At 38.2% G+C, this 26,424-nt stretch overlaps 2 protein-coding genes across 5 annotated transcripts; both read right to left on the reverse strand.

Moving 5' to 3' along the window:
* Nucleotides 1-1,155: 1,155 nt before the first annotated feature.
* Nucleotides 1,156-8,797, reverse strand: LOC309709223 (polymeric immunoglobulin receptor-like). Its single transcript, XM_082537781.1, has 8 exons — nt 8,698-8,797; nt 8,160-8,486; nt 7,296-7,616; nt 6,876-7,172; nt 6,010-6,069; nt 1,733-1,822; nt 1,565-1,638; nt 1,156-1,325 (listed from the first exon to the last, which is right to left on the reverse strand). Exons 1-8 carry the CDS (start codon nt 8,732-8,734, stop codon nt 1,173-1,175), a joined length of 1,359 nt encoding a protein of 452 aa, XP_082393907.1. The 5' UTR covers nt 8,735-8,797; the 3' UTR covers nt 1,156-1,172.
* Nucleotides 8,798-10,172: 1,375 nt separating this feature from the next.
* LOC309708470 (polymeric immunoglobulin receptor-like) lies at nt 10,173-25,887 on the reverse strand. 4 transcript variants are annotated; one of them, XM_082536552.1, is made up of 12 exons: nt 25,572-25,887; nt 22,598-22,661; nt 22,071-22,400; nt 21,444-21,764; nt 21,028-21,348; nt 20,599-20,898; nt 19,875-19,922; nt 18,318-18,611; nt 15,696-15,731; nt 15,522-15,602; nt 15,353-15,429; nt 10,173-12,692 (listed from the first exon to the last, which is right to left on the reverse strand). In XM_082536552.1, exons 2-12 carry the CDS (start codon nt 22,632-22,634, stop codon nt 12,585-12,587), a joined length of 1,953 nt encoding a protein of 650 aa, XP_082392678.1. In that variant the 5' UTR covers nt 22,635-22,661; nt 25,572-25,887; the 3' UTR covers nt 10,173-12,584. The 4 variants fall into 4 exon arrangements, with proteins under 4 accessions (XP_082392678.1, XP_082392676.1, XP_082392677.1 ...); XM_082536550.1 differs by lacking the exon at nt 25,572-25,887 and adding an exon at nt 25,041-25,055 and having other exon boundaries at nt 22,598-22,806; XM_082536551.1 differs by lacking the exon at nt 25,572-25,887 and adding an exon at nt 23,267-23,278 and having other exon boundaries at nt 22,598-22,806.
* Nucleotides 25,888-26,424: the final 537 nt, after the last annotated feature.

The following is a 26,424-nucleotide window of genomic DNA, read 5'->3' on the forward strand; positions in this document are numbered from 1 at the left end:
GCGCTTTCTTCGATGTCTCTTCCTCTAAATGTATTTCAGTAATTTATAAAATAGCTGACATAGGCCATCTAGTGGTGAAAGAAGTATTTAGAAGTTAGAAGTGTTAAGAACAGCACTGCCAAAAAAAAAAAAAGTTATAGCATCTAGGAAATTGTACTTACAGATTTGAAAGTCCAAGCTTTCACTGCAGAAAAGTAAACCTCAGAGGTTTTGTCTTTTATCCTGTTGACTTTAAGCATGCTTTAATATAAAAGCATCATTAATCTCCTGATTTTGTTTCAGTTCCAAAGCATGAATTCAAAATGGGGAGAATTTATAGAGGCCAATGCCAACATGTAGGGAAAAAATCATCTGCACCTCGGGACCTGCTCAGATTCTTCTATGCATGGATAGGATAGACTGTCTGTGAGATCGAGGAGCTTCTTCCAAATTCTCCTCTCAGACAACTCAACTGGAGTCTAAAGTTCAGTTCACTGACTCCTTTGGCATTGGCTGCCTTCACTCTGCTGCTCTTGCAAACTGCCAACACATAGTGATAGACCTTAACAGATCCCAGTCCTCATAATAATAATAATAATAATAATAATAATAATAATAATAATGGATTGGATTTATATAGTGCTTTTCAAGGCACCCAAAGGGCTTTACAATGCCACTATTCCTTCACTCTCCCATTCACACACTGGTGGAGGCAAGCTACAGTTGTAGCCACAGCTGCCCTGGGGCAGACTGACAGAAGCGAGCCATATCGCGCCATCGGCCCCTCTGGTCAACACCGGCGGTAGGGTAAAGTGTCTTGCCCAAGGACACAACGACCAGGACAGAGAGCCCGGGGATTGAACCGGCAAACTTCTGGTTACGCTTCCCAACCTATCTATTTAAAAAAGTAAATGAAAGTACAGATGTAATCGGAAAAGCAGTTGTGGTGATTATAGTTTATTTAGTTAAAATAAATGAAGATGAATAGAAATCAATGTACTATTAAATGTATTATTATGTGTCGCCAGACTGTATTTTATTTTACTTTGCTTATTTAGTTAGTTCACACTCATGTTGATAATTTACATTTGGAGAATTCTACATTTTTATTTTAAAAAGAGTAGAAAGTTTTATGAACACTCTAAGGAATACTAATGAAATGAAATATATGGAACCACAGTTGTGAACTCAATTCATGTTTTTCTATTATGGAAACTTTCATTACAGTGGATTTCTTCTGTTGTGGGCATGTTTGCGTAGACCTCTTCATCTCTACCTGGATCTTCATGGTGGCTACAGGTGCGTTGCTTTTTGTAGGTCAAGACACTTTCTTGATTTTCATAAATCTAAAAAAGAATCAGCACACAGTAAGCAGAACAATGAACGACACACGTTGCAGAGACCTGGGTTGTTGGAAACATTTTGAAAAAAATGTCTATACACTGGCATTTCAGCCAAATAAATTTTACATATTAAAGGTTGTTTGGACTATGAGTAAAATCAGTTATTTCTTTTATTGTAATTATTTATAGTGGAGTGTGTTATAGACGCACAACTCTATTAAGATTCTTTCTCTAAGACTTACTCTGCTTCCTGTTGCACCCATCACTTCCTTTGAGCTCTTTGTCTTGGGTGTATGTTTGCTCGTGGTGTCCCCAGCTTCAGAAAATACACAGCATTAGATGTGGTTATGCTAGTTTTTCATGCACATCTGAGTTTAAGGGTCTCTGTTTGTATATGAATGTAACAATACCTTTGAGACATCTGTACTTATAGACAATTACTAGAACACACATTAGCAGCAGCGCAACGGGTACTGTGTAAACCACATAGAGTGCTGCATCTGAAAAATAGAAACCAAAACAGAACACAGTAAAACTGCAGTTTCAATAACAATCTTTCATGGACCTAACAGCAGACCTGTGGACTTACGTAATGGTTTCATGATCTTTGGTTTATACGTTATGTGTGTAACTTAACTGTGGTTACTGGTGCACACACCCACAGATGTTTTAACATATTGGCTTGACCAAAACCAAATGTTAACCATAATTCATGGTGTAAAATGTATTTCTTGTCACAACACCTATCAGCTGAAGTACACAGTAACAAACACACACGTGTTTCCTGTATCTGTAAAAGTTTCACCCCCATTCTCTGCGACCTGCTGGAGCAGGGGGGCTAGGACTAGGAGGAGGAGTTGGCCGTCCGACTGCGGTCTGGAGTGTGGAGCCTTCCTGCTGCTGCGGAGTCGGGGCGGTCTGCCTCCCCCCACCGCAGGGAAAAGGGAAACACCACCTGGGTCTGGGTGCAGTTCCCCCCTCCAGGGGCGGGGGCACCTAGACCCGGTTTGTAGAGTACGCTTGGGGAGTGTGATCATGTGTACAACGTCTCTTTATGTCTGTCTCCACGTTGGTTGAGTGTGGAGTAAGTGCATATGAGAGCATGAGGGTGGGAATGGATGTTTGTATCTGTGTGTGCCTGTATGTCTGTGTCTATATGTCAGGTTGGGTGTCAGGCGCCACCTCTCTGGGGACATCTCAGGCCCTCCAAGGTTTGGAGGCCTATCTCCCCCTACCACCACTTCCCCTGCCAGTGGCGGACCCCCTCAGACATCGGTGCGTTGGTGGTTCTTTGTGTCCGGGGATGGGCGTCCAGGTACACACCGGCTCACTCCTTGGCGGCCGCTTATCGGGGCCTGGAGCCTGGGGCTCGCTCGGGCCACTTCGGAGGTGGGGTGCCCCCGGCCTCTCGGCCTGGGGCTCGGTCACTCAGGCGCAGCTGGCTGCCGGCGGAGCTCACGGGCGCGTCACTGCAACTCCCCCTGGCTTCTGCTCCGCGGCTGCTGAGTGAGCCCTCATCTGGGACTCTCCTCAGCTCTTTCCGGGACAGTGGCGCAGCTGCCCCTCTGTTGGTCTTCCTTGGTCTCTTGTGTTCTGGGGGCCTCTGGATGTCTGGAGTTTTGATCTCCTCCACACCTGCTTCACGCCCTGGAGGACAGGGCTGTGGCCCCCCCACACCCTCTAGCAGATTATTACATGAAGGAACCTTTTAAAAAACAAAAAACAAGCGCGTCCATGCTCACAGGTGTACACACGGGTGATCACACCCACAAACTACACCCTTTTTGGCTCCTACCTCAAAGCACACTGTGTTCTGTTGATCTTATGTGCTGCACAATAATGTTTAACATTTAGTATTTACTGTCATATTCCCATATATCATTGTGATGTTGTTTATTCTATTACTCTTGTTCTCTTCTGCTTGCTTTCTTTTTTCTTTCTCAGCAGGTGATCCAGGTGATTGATATATGCATTTTTTTTTCTCTGCCCGTTCTGTTGGTTTTTGTCTTTTGCCCTTCTCCCCCGTCCCTCTTCTCAGCTGTTTCTCTTTCCCTCTTTCTTTCTCCCCTTCTTTCCCCCAGTCAAGTCTGTCCCGTATTCAGTAAGTGAAAATAAAATAAACAATAAAAGGTGAATCAAATGGACCATTACGGCAAGGCTGGGATGGTCAGTTTGGTAAAGTAAATCCGTTGGGCATCTTTCTTTGCCTTTAGACAACAATTCTGATGGCAAAAGAGCCAAACGGGACAGGCCAAAAAAAAAAAAAAAAAAAAAAAGAATTGCTGGCATATTATTATGACTCCATGTCCTGAGAATCAGGCAGCTACAACACTTTGGTACAACCAGTTGAATGACAGTTATTCCATTGTACACTTTGTCTCGATGTGTTTAACTTCACCTGCTGTGCTATATTTGTAAACCTTCAAAATCTACCTGTAGAAACAGTTGAAATTATTTTCACATAAATACAAACTTCAAACAGTGGACCATGAAGGGCTCAGAGTCTTCAGGGTTTCACTCCTGCACAGGTGTTAAATTTATTTTTAGGATGCAAGACTAGAGTAAAAACTGTCAGTGACCAACACATCTTTAACAGGAGCTGAAGAAGTCGTCAGAATATTATATTGAAATGGTGTTTCCTTGCTTGGACTGAAAACCTGAAAGACTTAGATGCCAGTGCCAGATTATACAATTAAAACTGCATTCATCAAAACATCAGATAAGACCAAACAACAAGACACTGTGTGATGTAAATGAAAAGTTTAGGAAGTACACAGACAGACAGGAGGGGAGGAGAGAACACGGAGAGAAACCACAGACATAACGGGCTGGGGAAAACATGGAATAAAACACAAGGAGGAGAAATGAGGCATGGGAACTCAGATACGTGGAGGGGGACACGGGGTAAAGACATGAGGGGAATTCTAATAAACTGAACAACCTAGGTGTAGAATGACCACTCGGTAGCTTTCTTATGATGCTGCTTTATTGAACGTGTATCCAGCATGGGTTATAACAGCACAACAACAGGTGTGGCAGCTAAGAGAAGAACTGCACATAGACAGCACTGCCGCAAAGCATGTCATGGTGGCGTAAAGCCGCAACGCCCACCCGCTCGACACAGGCAACCCAGTATATGACACTAGGAACCATAGAATAAATAGAGAACAAATCGACCCAGGACCATGACACCTCGTGTTAGTGTAGGTTTAGTTCAGTGTCTAGTCTGTGTCTGCCATGTTTCCTGTGTTACTTTGAACGTCTGTGTCTCATGTCAGTGTGTCTAGTTTTGCTTCCCTTTTCTCGTTAAGTCTGATTTCTCGTTAAGCTGTGTATCTATCCTGTCTCCCTTTCCCTGATTACGCCAGTGCGTATTTAATCCTGTGTTTTCCATACCCTGTGCTGTAGCATACTTCTTCGTGCTGTGTTTCGTCCTCCCGTGGTCCTGAGGCTTAGTCTAGCTCTCAGTCTGTTTTGTTTCTCTCTCTCGTCTCATAGTTTCTGGTTGTCGTGTTGAGATTTTGGGTTGTTTTTTGAAGTTTGCTTTTGATGAAAAGTTTTTCCAGCAATAAAGCTGCCGTTTTTTGTTCATCCCTCTGTGTTCTGCAAGTCCTGCATTTGGGTCTAAGCTCCTGCCTGCCACACAGCACGCATCATGACATTAATAACAAATAAACAGAATTTAATTTCTCAGGGCAAAAGATGAATTTCTATAGCAGATAATTAAATAACAGATAAGCTGCAAATCTTATTAAAACATGTTTAAAAGGCAGAAATTCATGTCCTCCCTTCACATAGCCGAACCCATCCAGCGGGCTGTAGTGGAGTCCTCGCTGGGCTTTATGTTTGACACTTCTGATCTACAGTGACTGTAAAACTTTACAGTTGGAGATGTTTCATGAGAAATGTTCTATAGCTTAGAGTTAGATGAGGTTTAATCCTGTAACATTTGACAGTTTCAGTTGCTGTGCTTTGTGATACCCTGTCTCTGGACCCTTTGGAGATTTTTTTCTTAGAAGGTAATCAAACAGCAAATAAAATGGTAAATGGCCTGTATTTGTATAGCGCTTTACTAGTCCCTAAGGACCCCAAAGCGCTTTACACATCCAGTCATTCACCCATTCACACACACATTCACACACTGGTGATAGCAAGCTACATTGTAGCCACAGCCACCCTGGGGCGCACTGACAGAGGCGAGGCTGCCGGACACAGGCGCCACCGGGCCCTCTGAATACCTGGAAAAAACTTATCCTCCCTTATGGTGTCACGCTACAGTATTAAAGATGGGTTAATATAACAAAAGAGAGAACCTTTTTAGTCCTTAATAAAGTTCTATGGTATCTCTCACTGCTAAAGTATTGACTTCTGACTCATTGGTCTAATGTAGACATTCATTTAAATACATCTATGCAAACATTTGCATTGTTTTCATTTTGGATTATGCATTTCTTAAAACAAACAAATGGAGTCAGTGGACCAGCATTTGCAGGTGAATCCAGTTTAATCAACCCTGCTGGCACGATTTCAACAAGGTAGAATTACTGGTCGAGCTGGCTGATCCCTGAGAGTGTTCCTCACAGCTGTCCAAGAACTTTCAAAACACTGTAAAAACGCGCATGCGCAGTGCCTTTGTTTTCATACGCACAAAAGAAGAATAAAAAAAAAAAAAAAAAAAAAGTTTTACCTGGGATTCTTGTTCCCACTGTGGTGCCTGGAGTTACAGTGCTGGTGTGCTGCAGAAAGACTGTAAGAGAAAAAAAAAACTCTTAGTGCTCTCAGCAACTATATTTCAGAGACAGATTATAGTCAAAAAAGTCAAAAACACTGGGTCATTTGACCAAATGTTTGTACCAAAACACCTTTTCACGTTTTCTCCATTGAATTACCAGGAAACAGATAAATCAACCAAGAAACCAGTGCTTATTTCTGTTACTGTTTTTCATGGAGTTTCATAGACATTAAATTGGTCATGTTTGTCAATCTGTTTTTAAAACCAAAGGTGATTGTGCTTTTGAGGTTGTAGCGCACAAGCTGTGAAACAGACGTCCCCAGTCAGTCAGCTTGGCTGACTCAATCTTCAATCCACCCTATCTTCAGCCTGACGAAACATTTTTTAACTCTGTGTTTTTAAAAGTGCTACATAAATGAAGTTATTGTTATATATTCCATGGTATCAGTTTTCACAGTATTAATACTCAGGTGATAGTTACACTTTCAAGGTTTGCTTGATTCCTATTTTATATTTGTAGTTAATACATGTGAGCACATAGCACATAAGCTTGTATAACTTAACAAATTCTTACATACAGCAAAACAAAACAGACCCCAAAACAGATTTCAGATAAATGTTCATCTGATAAGTAACGAGTAGGTGAGGTTGTCAGTAGTTCTATTTCGGTGGTGCTATTTGTTGTGCTCACTGTGAGCTTCATGCAGACAGTTTTCTTTTTTCATTTGTTCACACCTCAGACAGCTGAACTGAGCCCAAACAAGCACACAGCTTACACATCTATTAGTTGCATTATATATACAAAATTGTTCATAGCATACCTGACAGCTCAATCTTGGTGTAGTTTCCAACTCCCCACTGTGAGTCTGTCCCACACCAGTATGTCCCAGCATCATCTGCTTCCAGTGCTGTGATCTTCATCATGAAAGAACTGGAAGTAGCATTATCTTGCAGTGTGAACCTCCTTTGACTCACCGCCATCTTTGTGCAATTGTTGCGGTGGTCTCCCTTACAGAGGAACTTGCTGTTATGCCGATATTGTCGAGGATAAGGACACTGCAAAGTTAGTGGATATCCTGCAGTACCATTTATTGTAGTTGATTTGACACAGCACCACTCTGTCAGATTGAAAGAGAAAAGGTATTTTAGAATCACCAGATATTCAGCTTGTTGGAGCTTATTGAAGAGAAATCATTGATATATTCAGGCTGCTGTAATTAAGTATAACTATGAACTCTCACCTTCAACTTCCAGCTCAACAGCAGAGAAAACATCCACGTCAGAGTTTCCTTGAACACCACAGAGGTACGATCCTGAATCATTTTGAGTCAAGCTGTTAATGGTCACTGTGAATGTTCCTGACATTTTGTCATCATCAAGTCTGAATCGCCCATTTTGTTTGGTGTCAGAGGTGATCAGTGCCTGCTGCAGACATGTGGAGGGCCGGTTTCCTCTGCAGATGTACTTTAGACTGTTCTGATACTGAGACTCATACGGACAACTGACAGACTCAGAGTATCCCTCATAACTTTGAACTTTGGTCACAGTGTCACAGCAGCTGTCTGTCAAGAAGGTAAACAGCACCAGAAGCGTTACAGCCAAAAAATGGTTATATATAAAGAACAAGAGTTTTATATTCAACTCATTGTTTTAAAGTCTTTCACTTGCTTCACATACATGCTTATATGAGGGTTTAAATATATTTACTGTTTGCATTTATTATTTTATCTCCTCATTAGTCACTGATTTAATGTCTTTTGCTTGTTTCACATACATTTATAAAGTTGTGACTTTTTTCCACCATGCAGTGCTTATATGAGCGTTTACTGTTTGCATTTATTATTTTATCTACTCGGGAGTGTTTTATGTCTTTTTGTTACTGGTCTGTACATGTTTATCCATCGGGCTTAAGCACTGAGATGTCAGCATAGGATCTTAAGATTGATTGTACTAAACTGAACCAATGAGTATTGAGTTAAGCTACAGTTTAACAGTATGTTGATTTTACAGCAGATATAGCTGGTAATGGCAGTACGTTTAACTTTCTTTATATAATTTTTAATCACTTTAAATGTACAATTCATCCTGTCCATGTCTTTATTTACCTGGTACTAATTTCAGCTCGATTTCAGTGTAAATATCTATTCCAAATATGGTCACTCCACACCAGTATTTCCCAGCATCCACAGAATGAAGATCAGAGATGGTCGTTGTGAAGATTCGTGCTGTTTTGTCATCATGGATACTGTATTTATTTTTCGAGGAGTTTGATGTTGTAATAAGAACATCGCCACTACCACAGTCATTATTACACAGGTACTTTTCATAAGATTCATAACCCTCATCATAAGAGCAGGAAACGTTAACCTCTCTCCCCACATATCCAGTCACATGGATCACCCCTGCTTCACAGGTCACACATCTCAGAGTCACTGTAAAGACATTTTGAAAATATTATGTTTTATTTGAAGCAACGTTAGAGCTGTAAAAAAAAAAAAATCAGATGACCAGGACAGCCATCTAACTTTTCATAACTGGTCCTGCATACTGCTCCTTAACAGTAAAACAGATAAATCTACTGTTTAATCTACATCTGCCTTTGACCTTTATATGTTTATTTATTTATTCTTTTAAAATACTTACTGCAGAGGATGAAAAGCAGGTTTTGGAGGCTCCACATCTTTGCTTTGGCTGATTGAAATTTAAGATTTGAAAATGTTATGCAGACACTGTGGTCTTTTACAGCAATGAGAAGGGACGTGCAGAGCTGAACTATAAGTACAGAGGGGATGGCGCTTTCTTCGATGTCTCTTCCTCTAAGTGTATTTTAGTAATTTGTAAAATAGCTGACATAGGCCATCTAGTGGTGAAAGAAGTATTTAGAAGTTAGAAGTGTTAAGAACAGCACTGCCAATACAAGAGTTAAGAGATTTAGGAAATTTTACTTATAAAGCTTGCATTGTAGAAAACCAACTCGGAGGTTTTGTGTTTCATCCTGTTAACATTAAGCATTCATTAATATAAAAGCATCATTAATCCCCTGATTTTGTGTCAGTCCCAAAGCTTGAACCTAATTCAAAATGGGGAGAATTTATAGTCTTATGATGACAAGTTAAAAAAAATCATCTTCATTTTGGGGCTTGCACAGATACTTCTAATAAAGACTAACGGACCAGTTATTCCATTATTAATTAGCTCAGAATTAGAGTTAAACAGTTACTTGTACCACTTGTACCACTGTTTATAGACATGCAAACTGAAGTCCTTGCCTTTAACTATGTAATTAAGGTAATGCAATGTAATTCGGTTTCTGATATTTGTTTGCTTTGCATTGTCTACAGAAAACACACACACACACGTATAACAACCTAATTCTTGGAGTCTGCCACTCTCATCTGAACATTTATAAGTGTTCTGACCTGACACATTGAAGCGATTGCTGTCAACTCAGATTTCATGAAACCTTAAAAAACATTTACTTTGTACTACTTTCAGCTCGACTTCAGTCTACATATCATCAAATGTTCTGGTCACTGGACACCAGTATTTCCCAACATCCATAGATTGGAGATCATAGTTAAGGGAGCAGGTCTTTTGAGGGACTGAACGCTGGCGTGTTTTTGCTGCCACTGCTCTCTTTCGATACTTATTGCTTAGTATAGTTACACAGGTTTGTGCTATTCCCAGAACTTATATTTTCTGCCAGGTAAGTTGTTTCCTCGCCTTACTCGGTTGGGTGCTGTGCTTTCGGCCATATTTACTGTCAGCTGTTAGTTTCAGCTGTCACCTTAACCACATATGCATTCACAGCTCACTAGCTACAAAACCAACAAGGCTCTCTGGCATTAGAGCACACCTTTCCCTGGCCTTAAGTACTCCTAATTGCTGATTAGAGTCAGCTGTACAAAAGGGTGGCAACTAAGGCAGGAAGACAGCAGGACAAACCCACACAAGGTCAGTTTCACAGGATAACCTGCAAAGGCCGTAACAATGATAATTGTCATTAGATATAGGCAAAGGCAGCTCTGGCCCTTTTTAAAAACACCTTCATCGTTATTATCTTGGGTGTCTGTAGTACTCATCCACCTCAAAATCTGTTCCCTTGATGATGACAAGGAAGGAAGCAGGAACCTGCTGCTTTTTTATTTTTATGTTACACATTTCTTTACAGTACGCTAGTTGTTTTTGTACATTTTTAATTAATAACAAACACAGATAATACATTTTCTCAGACTCTTATCCTGAGAAATCATGAGGCAATTTTATATAATATACTGCAATTTTTATTAAACATACACTAAGCTGCTTGCAAATAAAATGCATTTAGTAGATTTGAAAAATGTGGTATATCAAAAAGTTTTGAAAGAGCTAATTGAGCCAATAAGCTTACACAGAGAAGCTTATTTTACAGAACAACAAAATAAGACAGCCAAAAGCCTGGAGAGCTTTATATTAATTAATAAACAGTTCAGCATCATTGCTCAAACAGAACAGGTGCATTGTGTCATTACCATGATTTTCTTATGTAGGACTGATGTTAACATGAAAAAGACACAGTGGTACAAATTAGTAAACAGCCCAATAACACGGAGTTTTTTTTTGCCATCTTGGTGTTTAGAAAGCAGATAGACAAAGGGACTAGTTATGCAAACAAGCACTCATTTGTTAACAACCTGTGACTAACAGGTCATTAGGATATATGCATATCGTAGGTAATCTTCTATTCCTACTCTAATAATCAGTGTTAAACAAATACATCACCAGCAGGGGGCTCACTGTGAAACACTAACCAGTAATATTGCACGTAAAGGAAGATAATTTATACAATATGAAAGTTTTGTCAAATGTTCAAGTTGAAAGTTTTGTAGATGTTTCTGTGTATCATGAACATTTTACCTTTCACTGCTGTATTTTTGACTCCAAATGTCTAAAACTGACATTTTCAGCAAAGTGGGGACTTCTTTAAATAGTTCAAAACAATAAACCAAACAAAAACGAATATATAAAATTGAATAAATGTAATGTTTTATTACTGTATGTAAACACATTTGATTGTGTTCCACTTTTGTATTTGTTCACTTAAAAATCATGTGAAATTTTGCATTATTAGATTTTCACATTAAAAAAACAGCAGATATTTTTATGAACACTAAGCAATTAAAATCAAAGCTAGTAACTACAGATGCAAGTGCTACTTCCAGTTAGGTCCATTTATAATTGTTTTTATACCTCTTTGCCAGAACATATTCTAATTATAGTTATACAGTGGACATGGACATAATGCGTAGACTCTCAGCTTTCATTTGAGGGTATCCACAGTCAAATTGAATAAAGAGTTTTGGAGTTTCAGCTTCTTAACATGTGCCAACCGCTTTATAAAGGGACCAGAAGTAACTGGACAACTCAAAGGCTGTTTCATGGGCACGTGTGGGCACTTCCTGTATTATGTCATTATTAATTAAGCAGATAAAGGGCCTGGAGTTGATTTGATGCGTCATGCTTGCATTTGGAATATTTTGCTGTGAACAAACAACATGCATCCAAAGGAGTTCTCCATGCAGGTGAAAAAGCCATCCTTAAGCTGAGAAAACAGAAAAACCCATCTGAGAAATTGCTTCAATGTTTGAAATGATAATATCTACAGTTTGGTACATCCTGAGAAAGAAAGAAAGAAAGAAAGAAAGAAAGAAAGAAAGAAAGAAAGAAAGAAAGAAAGAAAGAAAGAAAGAAAGCAAGCAAGCACTGGTAAACTCAGCAACGCAAGAAGACCTGGATGTTCATGGAAGACAACTTTGGTAGATGATCGCAGAATCATTTCATGGTGAAGAGAAACCCGTTTACAACAGCCAACCAAGTGACAGCACTCTCCAGGACGTAGGTGTATCGATATCCAAGTCTACGCTGGCGTGGAATGGCTTATGATCCAAAGCATTCCACATCTTCTGTAAAACACGGCAGAGGCAGTGTGCTTGGGCGTGCATGACTGCCAGTGGCACTGGGACACTAGTGTTTATTAATGATGTGACACAGGACAGAAGCAGCCAATGGAATTCTGAGGTGTTCAGACATACTGTCTGCTCAAATCAGGCCAAATGCAGTCAAATTGATTGGGCAGATGGACTTGTACAGATGGACAATGACCCAAAACATACAGACAAAGCAACCCAGGAGTTTATTAAACCAAAGATGTGGAATATTTTTGAATGGCCAAGTGGGTGACCTGATCTTAACCCAAGTGGGCGTGCATTTCATTTGTTGAAGATTTAAAAGAAGGAAACATAGTAACTGGTGATGTCCATGAGTTCAAGACTTGGGGGTGTAATTGCCAGCAAAGGGTTTCAATCATGTATTAGAAATTAACATTTTATTTTCACCTATTTAATTTGTCCAATTACTTTTGAGTCCCTTCAGCTGCATCTGAGTTGTTTCATTTGAAGAACCAAAATGAGAAAATAGTTGTCTCTGTCCAAATATTTGTGGACTGAACTGTATCTTCTGTTGGGTTTATGGAAATTTTCATTGCAGTAGATTTATTCACTTGCGGTCAAGTTTTCGTAGTGTACTTCTACATCTACTTCTTCATAGACGTTACTGGTGCTTTGGTCATTGGAGGTCACCACACCTTGATTTTTATAAATCTAAAAAAGAATCAAGACACATTAAACAGAACAAATGAATGACACATGTTGCAGAGAAATGAGTTGTGGACACATTTAGAAATGTTCTACAATTACACTAAAGCCAGTAGAAGTATTTCCTTATGGTTGTACACCTTAACAGTGAGTCAAGTTGTAGTGTAGACGTAGGGGTGGGTTTTGATTATAATTTTTTCGATTAGAATCGATTCTAGCTTGAATAACGCGATATTGATTCATTAAAATCCTGAGTTTTTTTTAACAATTTTTAAGTATAAATTTATTTTGCCCTGAACACCAGAATCTCAGGTTAAACAGCAGGTAAACCGATTCTGCACAAAGACACAAGGACCCGCCGACGCATCAGAGTCAGTGAGATGTCGGGTTTCTCACCTGACGGCATGTACACGTACACGCTGAAAGCCGACATCTCACTGTTTCCGATGCGTTGGGTCCGCGCTTTATTTTTTTTTTGTGCTACATTCAGAAGCTGCAGGTTTTTGTCTCTCTCCAACCAAAATTGAGTGAACCAGCAGCAAAAGAAGATGCAAACTAGGCTTCACATTTTGCTTCACATAAACATCGTCATGAATTCCCTCTTACTTTGTCTCCACCACGATAAAATCACACTTCATGCACAGCTCTCTCTCTCTCTCTCTCTCTCTCTCTCTCTCTCTCACTCTCTCTCTCTCTCACTCTCTCTCTCTCTCTCAGTGTACTTCAAGAAAAGTTTCCCATCTCAAATCTTTTTTTTTTTTTTTGCATTATTTGCTTGCTTATTACCCACCAGTCTACCGTAATGTGCTCTCGGCCACTGTTTTTTTTAATTTATTTATTTAGTTTTAACTTAAATGACTTCTGACAAAAAAACCTTATTCCTGGTGTTCAATACTGAAGAAATGTAAACTTTTTAAAAATTCTGCAAAATTAAAAAATGCTTGGCTCTAATAAAGCCTCTATAACTTTGCTCTGCTCCACTTTAGCAGCATCAGATAATATTCATATGTTGATTCATGTTTTTGTTCGTTTTTTTTCTACTGCTAATTATTTATAAGGTTATCTGCTATAAAAAGCCAGGCCAGGAAAATCTCCTTCATGTTTTTTTGTGCTTTATCCTCAGTTACTTTGACACAAAGGCATCTGCTGTTATGCTTACACCTTTGATAAAGTCTCACAAGTCAACTTTCTTTTTATAAATATAAAAATATGCATACACTGCACTGCCATCAAAATACTGATTCTAGATACAGATTCTAACACATGAAAAAAGGAACTTTTAACACAGCTTTTCCAAACGGCCTAGTTTTAATTTGGATGCTTAATTTATTTACTTTGCACACAGATTTAAAATTATTTCACAAAAACCAAAAACTATAAGCATCAAAAACGATTAGCCTTCTTGATTTAGGTCCATTGTGTATCCTTTTTGCTAGACAACAGACTGCAGTCATTTTTTTTTATAGTTTTCAACAAATCCCACACATATCTCCTGGGCAATCCTGGCCCATTTGTCTTTGTTGCATCTTTTAAGTTCCTCCAGGTTTGATGGTCTTCTGGCATGGACCTTGGTCTTTCGTTCACCCCACACATTTGAAATAGAATTAAAGTCAGGGCTTTCAGCAAGTCAGTCAGAGATGTTCACTTTGGTCTTCTGGAGGTCATTCTTCACCAAGAGTGAGGTATCTTTTGAGTCACTGTAGTGACCCAGACCTAGATGTGCTACTAACTGCTTGAGGTTGTCTTTCATAATATTCACATATCTTTATATCTTTACGATTCCTTCCACTTTCACAAGTTTCCCAGTTCCAGATGCACTGGAGCATCCCTACAGCATAATCACAAAGTTTTCTTTCCAGAGTCTTTGAGATCGTTTCTTTCCTACCTCTCCCAGGCTTGTTCCAAAACGTGTCACTTTCATTGAATTTACTGATTTCACTCCAGTTCTTGACATTTTGAAATCCTGTAATAACTTTCTACATCTAAAAGTATTTTTCTCAAATCTAAACAGATTTGCTGAAGTTTTTGAACTGTTTGTAAACTGGAACATAACCCAGAGTTTTAACCACATCCTTGCATAGCAGCAGTTCTATGGCTGAATGAAAAAGGTCAGTTTTTAATAGGGCTTATTATACTGACTATGATAGTCACAATTGTTGTCTTGTGTGGAAAAATACGCCACCCAGTGGACACTAGAGGGACAGAAAATAATGAACAGAGAAGCAATTCAATGGTCACATGTATCTGTGGGCTGAAGTCAGGAAAGTTTCTGTTAGGCTGCCACTATAGTCGTCTTATAAACACCAGAAACACTGCATTGATTCTGGTATTATTTCCCCCAAATGTTTCTGTGAAAGTGTGCAAATTAGTTTGTTTAGAAATGCTGTGTTAAATTCACTTGTTCTGTTAAAAAAAACAAACAGCCCCACCCTATGGGTTTCACAGGGTGGGGCTAATAATTGTGTCCTCATCTGTAAATGAATGTAGACATAACAAATCCAAATGGGAGATCCAATTAAATTCCAGTTGTCCCACATTCCAAACTAATCTTGCATATTAAACCCAACAAACAGTAAAAAGTCAGTTTTTTTTAATCCTAAATATTCATAATTGAGTGTGAGACAAACATACTTCTCTATTAAGACTTTACACTTTAGTTTTCTTACTTCACTTTGTGCTGCACCAATCACCTTCTTTGAACTCTTTTTCCTAGATGCATTTCTCCGCAGGGAGAGAACAGCTTCTGAAAACACACAGCATTAAATATGGTTATGCTGTATTTGCATGCACATTTGAGTGTAAGGGTCTCTCTGTGCATATGAATATAAAAGATACCTTTAATCCTGGAATGTCTGTACTTATAAACAAGAACGAGGATACATATCAAAAGCAGTACAGGGGGTATCACATAGAGTGCTGAAAAACAAACAAACAAAAAACTATTGTTCTCATAACACAGAAGTACACATTGACAGTCATACATATATAATATATCTTTAATTTATTTACCTGGGTTCTTTTTTCCCAGAGTGCTCTGTGGAAAGACTGCAAGTGAAAATAACTATAAGTGCTCTTAGCAACGTTATATTAACACAGACTGTAATACAATGACAGGAGATGATAAACTAAAAATTTATCGCATGCCACTCACTCTTTCCTTCCTGTCTCATTATGTAGAAAGAATTTCATTCTTATCTTTAGTATGTAGCAGGTCAAATCTACTTGTAACATATGAAATATACACTGTAAAAAAAAATTGTAATATAAAAGTATTTTACTGTGTATTTTACAGTTTTGTACTGTTTTTCTAGAATATGATTAAATTTACATAAATAGACTGTGATTTTACATTTCAAATGTAAATTAACGTAAAATCACTGTAAATGTAATAAAACATAATTTTCTTGTTTTGTAAATGTATTTGTCTGTACATATGCATATTTAGATTGTTAAAATACATTCACAAATGTATCATAATTTCACAAATATTTGTCCTTTATTTGAAAGATTGAACTGTTTAATTCAAATGTAATGCTATGGAAAAATATATAAAATTATTCTTATAAACTTTTTTTTACATCAAATGATTATTATTATCATTGTTATTTAGGGCGATCGTAGCTCAAGAGTTGGCTCAAGAGTTGGCAGTTTGCCTTGTAATTAGAAGGTTGCCGGTTCAACAGTCTCTCTCGTTTCATCCTTGGGCAAGACACTTCACCTACTGGTGATGGCCAGAGGGGCTGATGGCGCGATATGGCAGCCTCGCCTCTGTCAGTCTGTCCCAGGGCAGCTGTGGCTACAACCGTAGCTTGCCTCCACCAGTGTGTGAATGTGAGAGTGAATGAATAGTGGAATTGTAAAGCGCTTTGAGGGTCTCGAAAAGTGCTATATAACTGCAATCCATTATTATTTAAACCAACTGTTAACTGTATATTTCTGTACATTTAAGTATTATTATTCATATTGCCGCATTCATTGACCTTGTTTATAGGTAATTTCATTGTTTAATCACATTAAAATGTTCCTAATTTAATGTTTAAAAGCACTTGATAAAGGCAAAATCCCATGTAAAATTAGGGCAACAAACTGTATTGTCATTACTCAAAGTTATTTTCTGTTATTTTCTGGTATTATTTTGGCGCCCCAGCTGCCGAAATATTCCTGGTTTTTTTTAGGATTTTGTTTTTTTACAGTGTAGAGTGGAGAAAATAATTATTTGATCCTCTCAAATATCCAAATGAACAGAATCAACCTTTTGGGATCTGGATACAATTGTGTCATATTCTGAGGTAGGCTTAGGTAGCCTGGGGACCCTTATTGATACATGCCCTTGTTGGGATAAAAGCAATGACTGCAAAAGAAGTCTGCAACATTTTTATCTCACATTTAAAACAAAACCCCAAACCTTGCAAATCCTGTTGCTGTAAATACTCTAGTTTTCATTACTTTTGATCCTACCTTTCTTTACTCATCATTAAACAGAAACTATCAATTATTGAGCCAACCAAGCCCATAAAATGAAAGCAGTTTGTCAAAGAAACTTATTGTACAGAACAACAAAATAAGACCTCTGCACTAATTAGTTGACTAACAGTTCAGCATAACTGCTTAAAAACACAGCTGCACACAGGTGAATGGTGTCATCGCCATGATTTTCTTAAAGGGAGTAGTCCAAAACTATAAAAAGTCCAATCACACAGGGTTGTTTTTTTTTTTTTTGCCATGTAGGTGTTTTTAAACCAGATACACAAAGGAACTAATTATGCAAACAAGGACTCTGAGCACTCATTTATTAACAACATGTGACTGACAGTTTGTTAGGAAATAAACACACTGTGGATAATTCTCTATTCCTACTCTTATAATCAGTGTTACACTAATACATCACCAGCAGGGGGCTCACTGTGTACTAATACTGCGTAGTGTGTAGTGTAGTAATACTGCAGGCAAGGGAAGGAAATTGATTTTCTTGGCTTATCTGAAGGATATCCGCCAAAGGCGAGTGCTGGGCTGTTTTCAAAAGATTTCTGTGTATCATGGACATTTTACTTTTCACTGCTCTATTTTTCAATCCAAATGTCTTAAACTGACACCCTAACAAAGTGGGAAATAATTATTTGTTCCTCTCCAGTTGTTTAATTGTAGATTCATTTTAATGGACAGAGACAGAGTATTAACCAAAAATTCTAAAAAGACTAAGTCAAAGGTTTGGAAATTTAACTAAAGATCTGAATAAACATAATACAAAATCTTAAATTTTATCTATCTATCTATCTATCTATCTATCTATCTATCTATCTATCTATCTATCTATCTATCTATCTATCTGTCTGTCTGTCTGTCTGTCTGTCTGTCTGTCTGTCTGTCTGTCTGTATACATACATACATACATATATATATATATAGTCGTGATTTACCAGCAGTACTAAGTAGGGCTCAGTTATTGTTTTGTGTATTTTATTATTTTATTTTTCGGGTGGGTAGCACTGGGCTAACAGTTTTTATTTGATCACACCTCGGACAACTGTATGATCACCTACACTCTGTTTCCATAATGGAGCTCTAACAAACACATATCCTACAAACACATTTATTGTATTATCATAGTGTGTACAAAAGTGTTTAACATACCTGACAACTGAATCTTGGTGTAGTTTCCAACTCCCCACTGTGAGTCTGACCCACACCAGTATGTCCCAGCATCAGCTGCTTCCAGCTTTGAGATTATCACAATCAAAGTGCTGGAAGAAGCATCTTGTAGTGTGAATCTGCTTTGATTCTTTAGCATATCTGTGCAGTTGTTTCGGTGGTCTCCCTTACAGAGAAACTTCCTGTTATCCCGGTATTGTGAAGGATAAGGACACTGCAAAGTTAGTGGATGCCCCACAGTACCATTTATTTTAGCTGATTTGACACAGCAGAACTCTGTATAAATGAAAGAAAAAGGTTATTTCAGAATCATCAAATATTCAACTGATGTAATGAAAACATTCAGATCAGAGTTTCTTTGAACACCACAAAGGTAATACCCTGAATCCTCTTAGCTCAAGCTGGTGATGTTTATGTATGTAATTTTTTTTTAACTTTTTATCATCATAAAGTCTGAATCGTCCATTTTTCTTGTTATAAGAGGTGATTAGTGCCTGTTTCCTCTGCAGATGGCTGTTCTGGTACTGAGGCTCATACAGACAACTAATGGATACTGAATATCCCTGATAATTCAGAATTTTAGTCACAGTGTCACAGCAGTGGTCTGTCAACAGGGGTAAAAGCATCAGAAGACATATTACACCCATTAAACAGCTGTATATATAACTTAAGGATTTCATATTTAACTCATTGAACAACTTCATATTTGTAAACTTGTGACAGTTTTCCATCATTTGATGCTCATATAGTGCTTTAAATTTTACAGCACAGAAACAGATAATCCTGAACAAGCAGAAACTTTCTATGAATTCCCATTAACTGTAACTCAGTGTCAAACTGAATTTTACTAAGTCTTTGTTTACCTTTTACTAATTTCAGCTTGACATCAGTGTAGATATCTTCTGAACAGAGACTTGGAGGAGAGAGACCTAATATTTAATAATCCACATTCCACTGTTTTACTCTTTGGTTCAGATGTGGATACTGTATTGTTCTTTCTTTGTGATTTTTTACGTTAAGGTTGTTTATTGCTGGTTTTTAGTTTCTTTTTTGTCTGTTTGGGAGCTGACACAGTCTCAATGGAGATGGGTTTTTGGGGGGGTAGCAGGAGGAGAGACGCTGCAGAGAGGCGTGTAAGACTGCAACTCTGCTTCCTGGTCCCAACTCTGGATAGTCATATTTTGGGGGGTTTAATAAATTTGTCCATATTTCTAGAAATGAGAGCTGCGCCATCTGAAGTGGGATGGATGCCGTCTCTCCTAACAAGACCAGGTTTCCTCCAGAAGGTTTGCCAATTATCTATGAAGCCCACATCATTTCTTGGACACCACTCAGACAGCCAGCAATTTAAGGAGAACATGCGGCTAAACATGTCACTCCTGGTCTGATTGGGGAGGGGACCAGAGAAAACTACAGAGTCCAACATTGTTTTGGCAAAGTTACACACCGATTCAATATTGACTTTAGTGACCTCCGATTGGCGTAACTGGGTGCCATTACTGCCGACGTATATTATGATTTTACTGTATTTATGCTTACCCTTAGCCGGCAGGTTTACATTTCCCTCAATGTTGCCTGCTCTGGCCCCTGGAAAACAATATGAAATATAGAGTGTGGAAAATAATTATTTGATCCTCTGCAATATCCAAATGAACAGAATCAACTTTTTGGGATCTGGATACAATTGTGTGTCATATTCCGAGGTAGGCTTAGGTAGCCTGGGGACCCTTACTAGATACATGCCCTTGTGGGGATAAAAGCAATGTAGAAGTTATAGTTTTTACAAGATTTTCTACTGTAGGAGATACAGTTTTTCCAGGAGTTTTTATTGTAGAAGGTACAGTGCTGGTATGCTGCAGAAAGACTGTTGGAGAAAAAACCCTCTTAGTTCTCTTAGAAACTTTATTTTAACACAAGAATCACGTTTTAGTAGAATGACTAGTGCAGAGGGTCCTACCCTAAAAATCTTAAACTATTCACACAACTGAAATTAGATTATTAATTAATGACATAATTAATTAATTTAGTCATTTATGTAGCAAACCATCCAGTAAAGAAGATAAAAAAAAAACTGGCCTCTAGTTCTGTTTGGCATATATTCTGTGCTTTGTGTGAAACACTATGAGGGCAGAGTTGTCATAATTCTATCACACTACAAACAACTGAATCACCAGCCGCAGTGTATGCTTTAAAAGCAGTGTAAAAAAAGCATGTAACTCATAGCTCTGTCTATTTTTCCTTTATTAAAATGTGTTCATCTCACCGACTGACAGCTGAATCTTGGTGTAGTTTCCAACTCTCCACTGTGAGTCTGACCCACACCAGTATGTCCCAGCATCATCCTCTTGTATCTTTGTGATCGTCACTGAGAAAGAGTTGGAATAAATATCATCTTGTAGTGCAAATCTGTTTTGACTCGTCCCCATGTCTCTGCAACTGTTGCGGTGGTCTCCCTTACAGAGGAACTTCCTGTTATCCTGATGTTGTTGAGGATAAGGGCACTGCAGAGTTAGTGGCTGTCCAACAGTACCTGTTATTTTAGTTGACCTGACACAGCACCACTCTGTCAGATGGAAAGAGAAAAACTATTTACGATTCAAAAATATTAAACTTTCAGAAAGACTTTTTTTTTTTTCTCGAAGAAGCTGTTTTCTTTTGGTTGGTATAATGAGATATTACTATGACCTCTCACCTTTGACTCTTAGCTCAACAGCAGAGAAAACATCATGGTCAGAGTTTGTTTGAACACCACAAAGGTAATGCCCTGAATCACTTTGGGTCAAGCTGCTAATTGTCACTGTGAATATTCTTGACATTTTTACATCATTAAGTCTGAAGCGACCATTTTCTCTGTTGTTAGAGGTGATTAGTGCATCCTGCAGACATGTGGAGGGCTGGTTTCCTCTGCAGATGTACTTCAGGCTGTTCTGGTACTGATTCTCATGAGGACAATTGATGGACTCAGAGTATCCCTCATAACTTTCAATATTGGTCACAGTATCACAGCAGTGGTCTGTCAAAAAGACAAATGTATTAATTTTACAGAGTTTGTAAAATGTATTAGTTTTCTGTCAGCTGATATAATGAGATGTTACTATGACCTCTCACCTTTAACTTTCAGCTCAAAAGCATAGAAAAGATGCAGGTCAGAGTTTCTTTGGATGCCACAGAGGTAACGCCCTGAATCACTTTGGGTCAAACTGCTAATCTTTGTTGTGAGCTGTGTTGACATATTTTCTTCGTCAAATCTGAATCGCCCATTTTGTTTGTTGTAAGAGGTGATTAGTGCCTGTTGCAGACACATGGAGGGCCGTGTTCCTCTGCAGATGTACTTCAGGCTGTTCTGGTACTGGGACTCATACAGACAACTGAAGGACACTGAATATCCTGCATAACTTTCAACTTCTTTCACACTGTTACAGCAGCTGTCTGTCAAAAAGATCAACAGCATTAGAAAACGCGCTACAGCCAATACAGATATGATGTTTTATTTAATTAGCTTGCTGCAACAAAATTGTATGTAATGGATCTTAAAAAAACCTGAACTAAACTGAAACATTGATAATGGCTAAAACTGAGGTGCAGGTCATATTTATAGCATTTAATGCAAGTAATGTTCTATCAGTTATATTTTTGTCTGTCGTTACATTGGAACCTATACAATAACAATGGGTTTGTACATATGATTTTACCTCAATTCAACATAAAATTCGATTTTGGGAAAGGTTTATTTACCTTGGACTAATTTCAGCTCGACTTCGGTGTAGATATCTATTCCAGTTCTGCTCACGCCACACCAGTATTTCCCAGTATCCACAGAACGAAGGTCAGAGATGCTCGTTGTGAAGATTCGTGCTGTTTTGTCATCATGGATCCTGTATTTGCTTGTCACTGGATTTGATGTTGTAATAAGAACATCATCATTGCTGCCACAGTCATTCTTACACAGGTACTTCTCATAAGACTCGTAACCCTGATCATAGGAGCAGGAAACTTTAACCGCACTCCCCACATATCCAGTTACATGGATCACCCCTACTGCACTGGTCACACATCTCAGAGCAACTGGAAAAAGAATGTAAAAGTCAACATGGTAGGTTTCATACTAACAATGTTAGTGCTGTATAACGAAATTACCAAGACTGAAAAAGCGTTTGGCCTACTGCTCCTAAATTACTAGAAGAGATATGTGTACTACTTAGTCTACATCAGCCTTTATATGGTCTTCATATTTTAGTTATTTACCAGTTTAAACAACTTACTGCAAAAGGTGAACAGCAGGTTTTGAAGTCTCCTCATCTTTGCTTCAGTTTGTCCATATAGAGCCTTGACAGGAAATTCTCTCAGGTTTAAAAAAAATCATGCCAACAATAGGTGTCATTTAACGCCATAGTAATGTGAAGGGAGGGGTAGAGCTGGACCATCAACACAGATGAGGTGGAGCATTCTTAGTTGGGCTTACACATTCCATCTAGTGGTTAAAGAAGATTTCACAAGCTTTCCATAATAGCATAGGATTGAATAGAATAGCCCTTTATTGTCATTGTACACACTGTTCCAAAAAATAGTAATGTCAAATTATTTTACTGTGTATTTTACAGTTGTGTACTGTTTTTCTAGAATATCATTACATTTACATAAGTAGACTGTGATCTGACACGTCAGATGTAAAATAACATAACATCACTGTAAATGTAATAAAACACAATTTACTTGTTTGTTAAATATATTTTGTTCTACATATGCATATTTAGATTGTAAAAATACATCCAGAAATGTCTCCCATCAGGCCTTGGGACATGTGCTGCTGTTCAGATGTTCTTGTTTTATTGTTTATGGTTACGTTACTTTTAACTGTTATCTTGAATGTTATGTTTACGCCGTGGTGCAGCGTCACTGACAGTTGTTGTTTTGTAGAGAGAGTGCTGTACCATGAGTGACTTCTGTTGTGCTGTTGCTGAACCTTGAGGCATATTGTAGCACCGGCAAGCGTTTTAATAAAGAGCTCCCCCTACCAGCTAGGGGTTAAATTACAAGCTCAATCTCTTTCTGTGAGCTTCTTTGTTAAGATTTCTCTGCATGCCACAATGTAAAACATTGCACGGACACGCTATGCTAATGATATATTTTGAAAAAGAAATGTAGAGGTAGGAATTGTAATTATTATAAATAACATGACGCTAAGCATTGGCCAATGAATGTGAACTAACAACAACAAGGTTGCGGGTATGGCTGCGACCATAGGAAAAAACCCTAATATGAAGGTATTTTACTGTGCATTTTACAGTAATCTTCTGTTCTTCTAGAATATCATTAAAGTTACGTAAATAGACTTTGACTTCACATTTTGAATGTCAAATCCCATGTCAAATTAGCGCAACAAACTCTATTTTCATTACTGAAAATAACTGTATTTTTATGGGACAGTTATTTTCTGTTATTTTACGGTCGTATTTTGGCGCCCCAGCTGCCGGAATATTACCGTTTTTTTAAGATGTTTTTTTCCCCCCTATTTATAGATGATTTCATTGTTTAATCACATTAACATGTTCCTGATTTAATGTTTAGCGGCACTTGAAAAAGGCGAGATCCCATGTCAAATTAGCGCAACTAATCTGCAACTATCCTTTGAAGCACCGCTCCTCTCTAAAACAGCAATAAGGATCATTATTAGGTTATTTACATTATTATGTAAATGACAAAATAACTTAAAGCAAAAATTGGGAAATGTAAAGTCCGAACTCTTTATATTAAGGGCCATCTATCAAACAATACTGTTTGCTCTGGGTCTAAACAGAGCGCGTTGTGTGTGACGTCTTCTTTTGCGCATGCGGGCCGCTTTGAGCGTTCACACTAGAGCGCGTTTGCTGTTGCATTTTATTTGTAGTGTGAACACGCAGACAAAAAAATCGGATTTGATCAAAAAATCGGAATTGAGCATTAAGACCTGCAGTGTGAACGTAGCCTAAGTGTCTGAGCTCGGATCATACCAATATTAGGGGGGATTTACGCACAGTCGTAAATTCGTCCATTTTGTTTGGTGTCAGAGGTGATCAGTGCCTGCTGCAGACATGTGGAGGGCCGGTTTCCTCTGCAGATGTACTTTAGACTGTTCTGATACTGAGACTCATACGGACAACTGACAGACTCAGAGTATCCCTCATAACTTTGAACTTTGGTCACAGTGTCACAGCAGCTGTCTGTCAAGAAGGTAAACAGCACCAGAAGCGTTACAGCCAAAAAATGGTTATATATAAAGAACAAGAGTTTTATATTCAACTCATTGTTTTAAGGTCTTTCGCTTGCTTCACATACATGCTTATATGAGGGTTTAAATATATTTACTTTTTGCATTTATTATTTTATCTCCTCATTAGTCACTGATTTAATGTCTTTTGCATCATGCAGTACTTATATGAGCGTTTACTGTTTGCATTTATTATTTTATCTACTCGGGAGTGTTTTATGTCTTATTGTTACTGGTCTGTACATGTTTATCCATCGGGCTTAAGCACTGAGATGTCAGCATAGGAGCTTAAGATTGATTGTACTAAACTGAACCAATGAGTATTGAGTTAAACTACAGTTAAACAGTATGTTGATTTTACAGCAGATATAGCTGGTAATGGCAGTACGTTTAACTTTCTTTATATAATTTTTAATCACTTTAAATGGACAACTCAACTTGTCCATGTCTTTATTTACCTGGTACTAATTTCAGCTCGATTTCAGTGTAGATATCTATTCCAAATATGGTCACTCCACACCAGTATTTCCCAGCATCCACAGAATGAAGATCAGAGATGGTCGTTGTGAAGATTCGTGCTGTTTTGTCATCATGGATACTGTATTTATTTTTCGAGGAGTTTGATGTTGTAATAAGAACATCGCCACTACCACAGTCATTATTACACAGGTACTTTTCATAAGATTCATAACCCTCATCATAAGAGCAGGAAACGTTAACCGCACTCCCCACATATCCAGTCACATGGATCACCCCTACTGCGCTGGTCACACATTTCAGAGCAACTGTAAAGATAATGTGAAAATGTGTTTTATTTGAAGCAACGTTAGAGCTGTAAAAAGAAATCAGATGACCAGGACAGCCATCTAACTTTTCATAACTGGTCCTGCATACTGCTCCTTAACAGTAAAACAGATAAATCTACTGTTTAATCTACATCTGCCTTTGACCTTTATATGTTTATTTATTTATTCTTTTAAAATACTTACTGCAGATGATGAAAAGCAGGTTTTGGAGGCTCCACATCTTTGCTTTGGCTGATTGAAATTTAAGATTTGAAAATGTTATGCAGACACTGTGGTCTTTTACAGCAATGAGAAGGGACGTGCAGAGCTGAACTATAAGTACAGAGGGGATGGCGCTTTCTTCGATGTCTCTTCCTCTAAATGTATTTTAGTAATTTGTAAAATAGCTGACATAGGCCATCTAGTGGTGAAAGAAGTATTTAGAAGTTAGAAGTGTTAAGAACAGCACTGCCAATAAAAGAGTTAGGAGATTTAGGAAATTGTACCTATAAAGCTTTCACTGCAGAAAAACAACTCAGAGGTTTTGTGTTTCATCCTGTTGACATTAAGCATGCATTAATATAAAAGCATCATTAATCGTCTGATTTTGTTCTAGTCCCAAAGCTTGAATCTAATGACGACAAGTTAAAAAAAAAATCGTCTTCAACTTGGGGCCTGCACAGATACTTTAATAAAGACTGAACTAAGACGAACCAGTTATTCCATTATTAATTAGCTCAAAATTAGAGTTAAACGGTTATTTGATTCTGCAGCAGAAAAAACAGATAATCTTATACCACTGTTTAAAGACATGCAAACTGAAGTCTTTGTCTTTAACTAAATATATTTTTTAATTTTACTAACTTTCAATATACAATGGAATTTTGCCCAATCTCTCTTTAATGTCCAAAAGGGTAGGGTGTGTATGGGATTTCCCATGCACCACTGAATGCACCGTAGGTGTGCATGTCCGCAGCTTCAGCTCAGAGTAAAACAGCCGCCGAACAACTGACAGTGCGATTATAAGACCGTAAATTTGATGTTGTATTTCACTCAG

Source organism: Aulonocara stuartgranti (assembly GCF_965226115.1).
Source record: "Aulonocara stuartgranti genome assembly, chromosome: 6".
NCBI lineage: Eukaryota > Metazoa > Chordata > Actinopteri > Cichliformes > Cichlidae > Aulonocara > Aulonocara stuartgranti.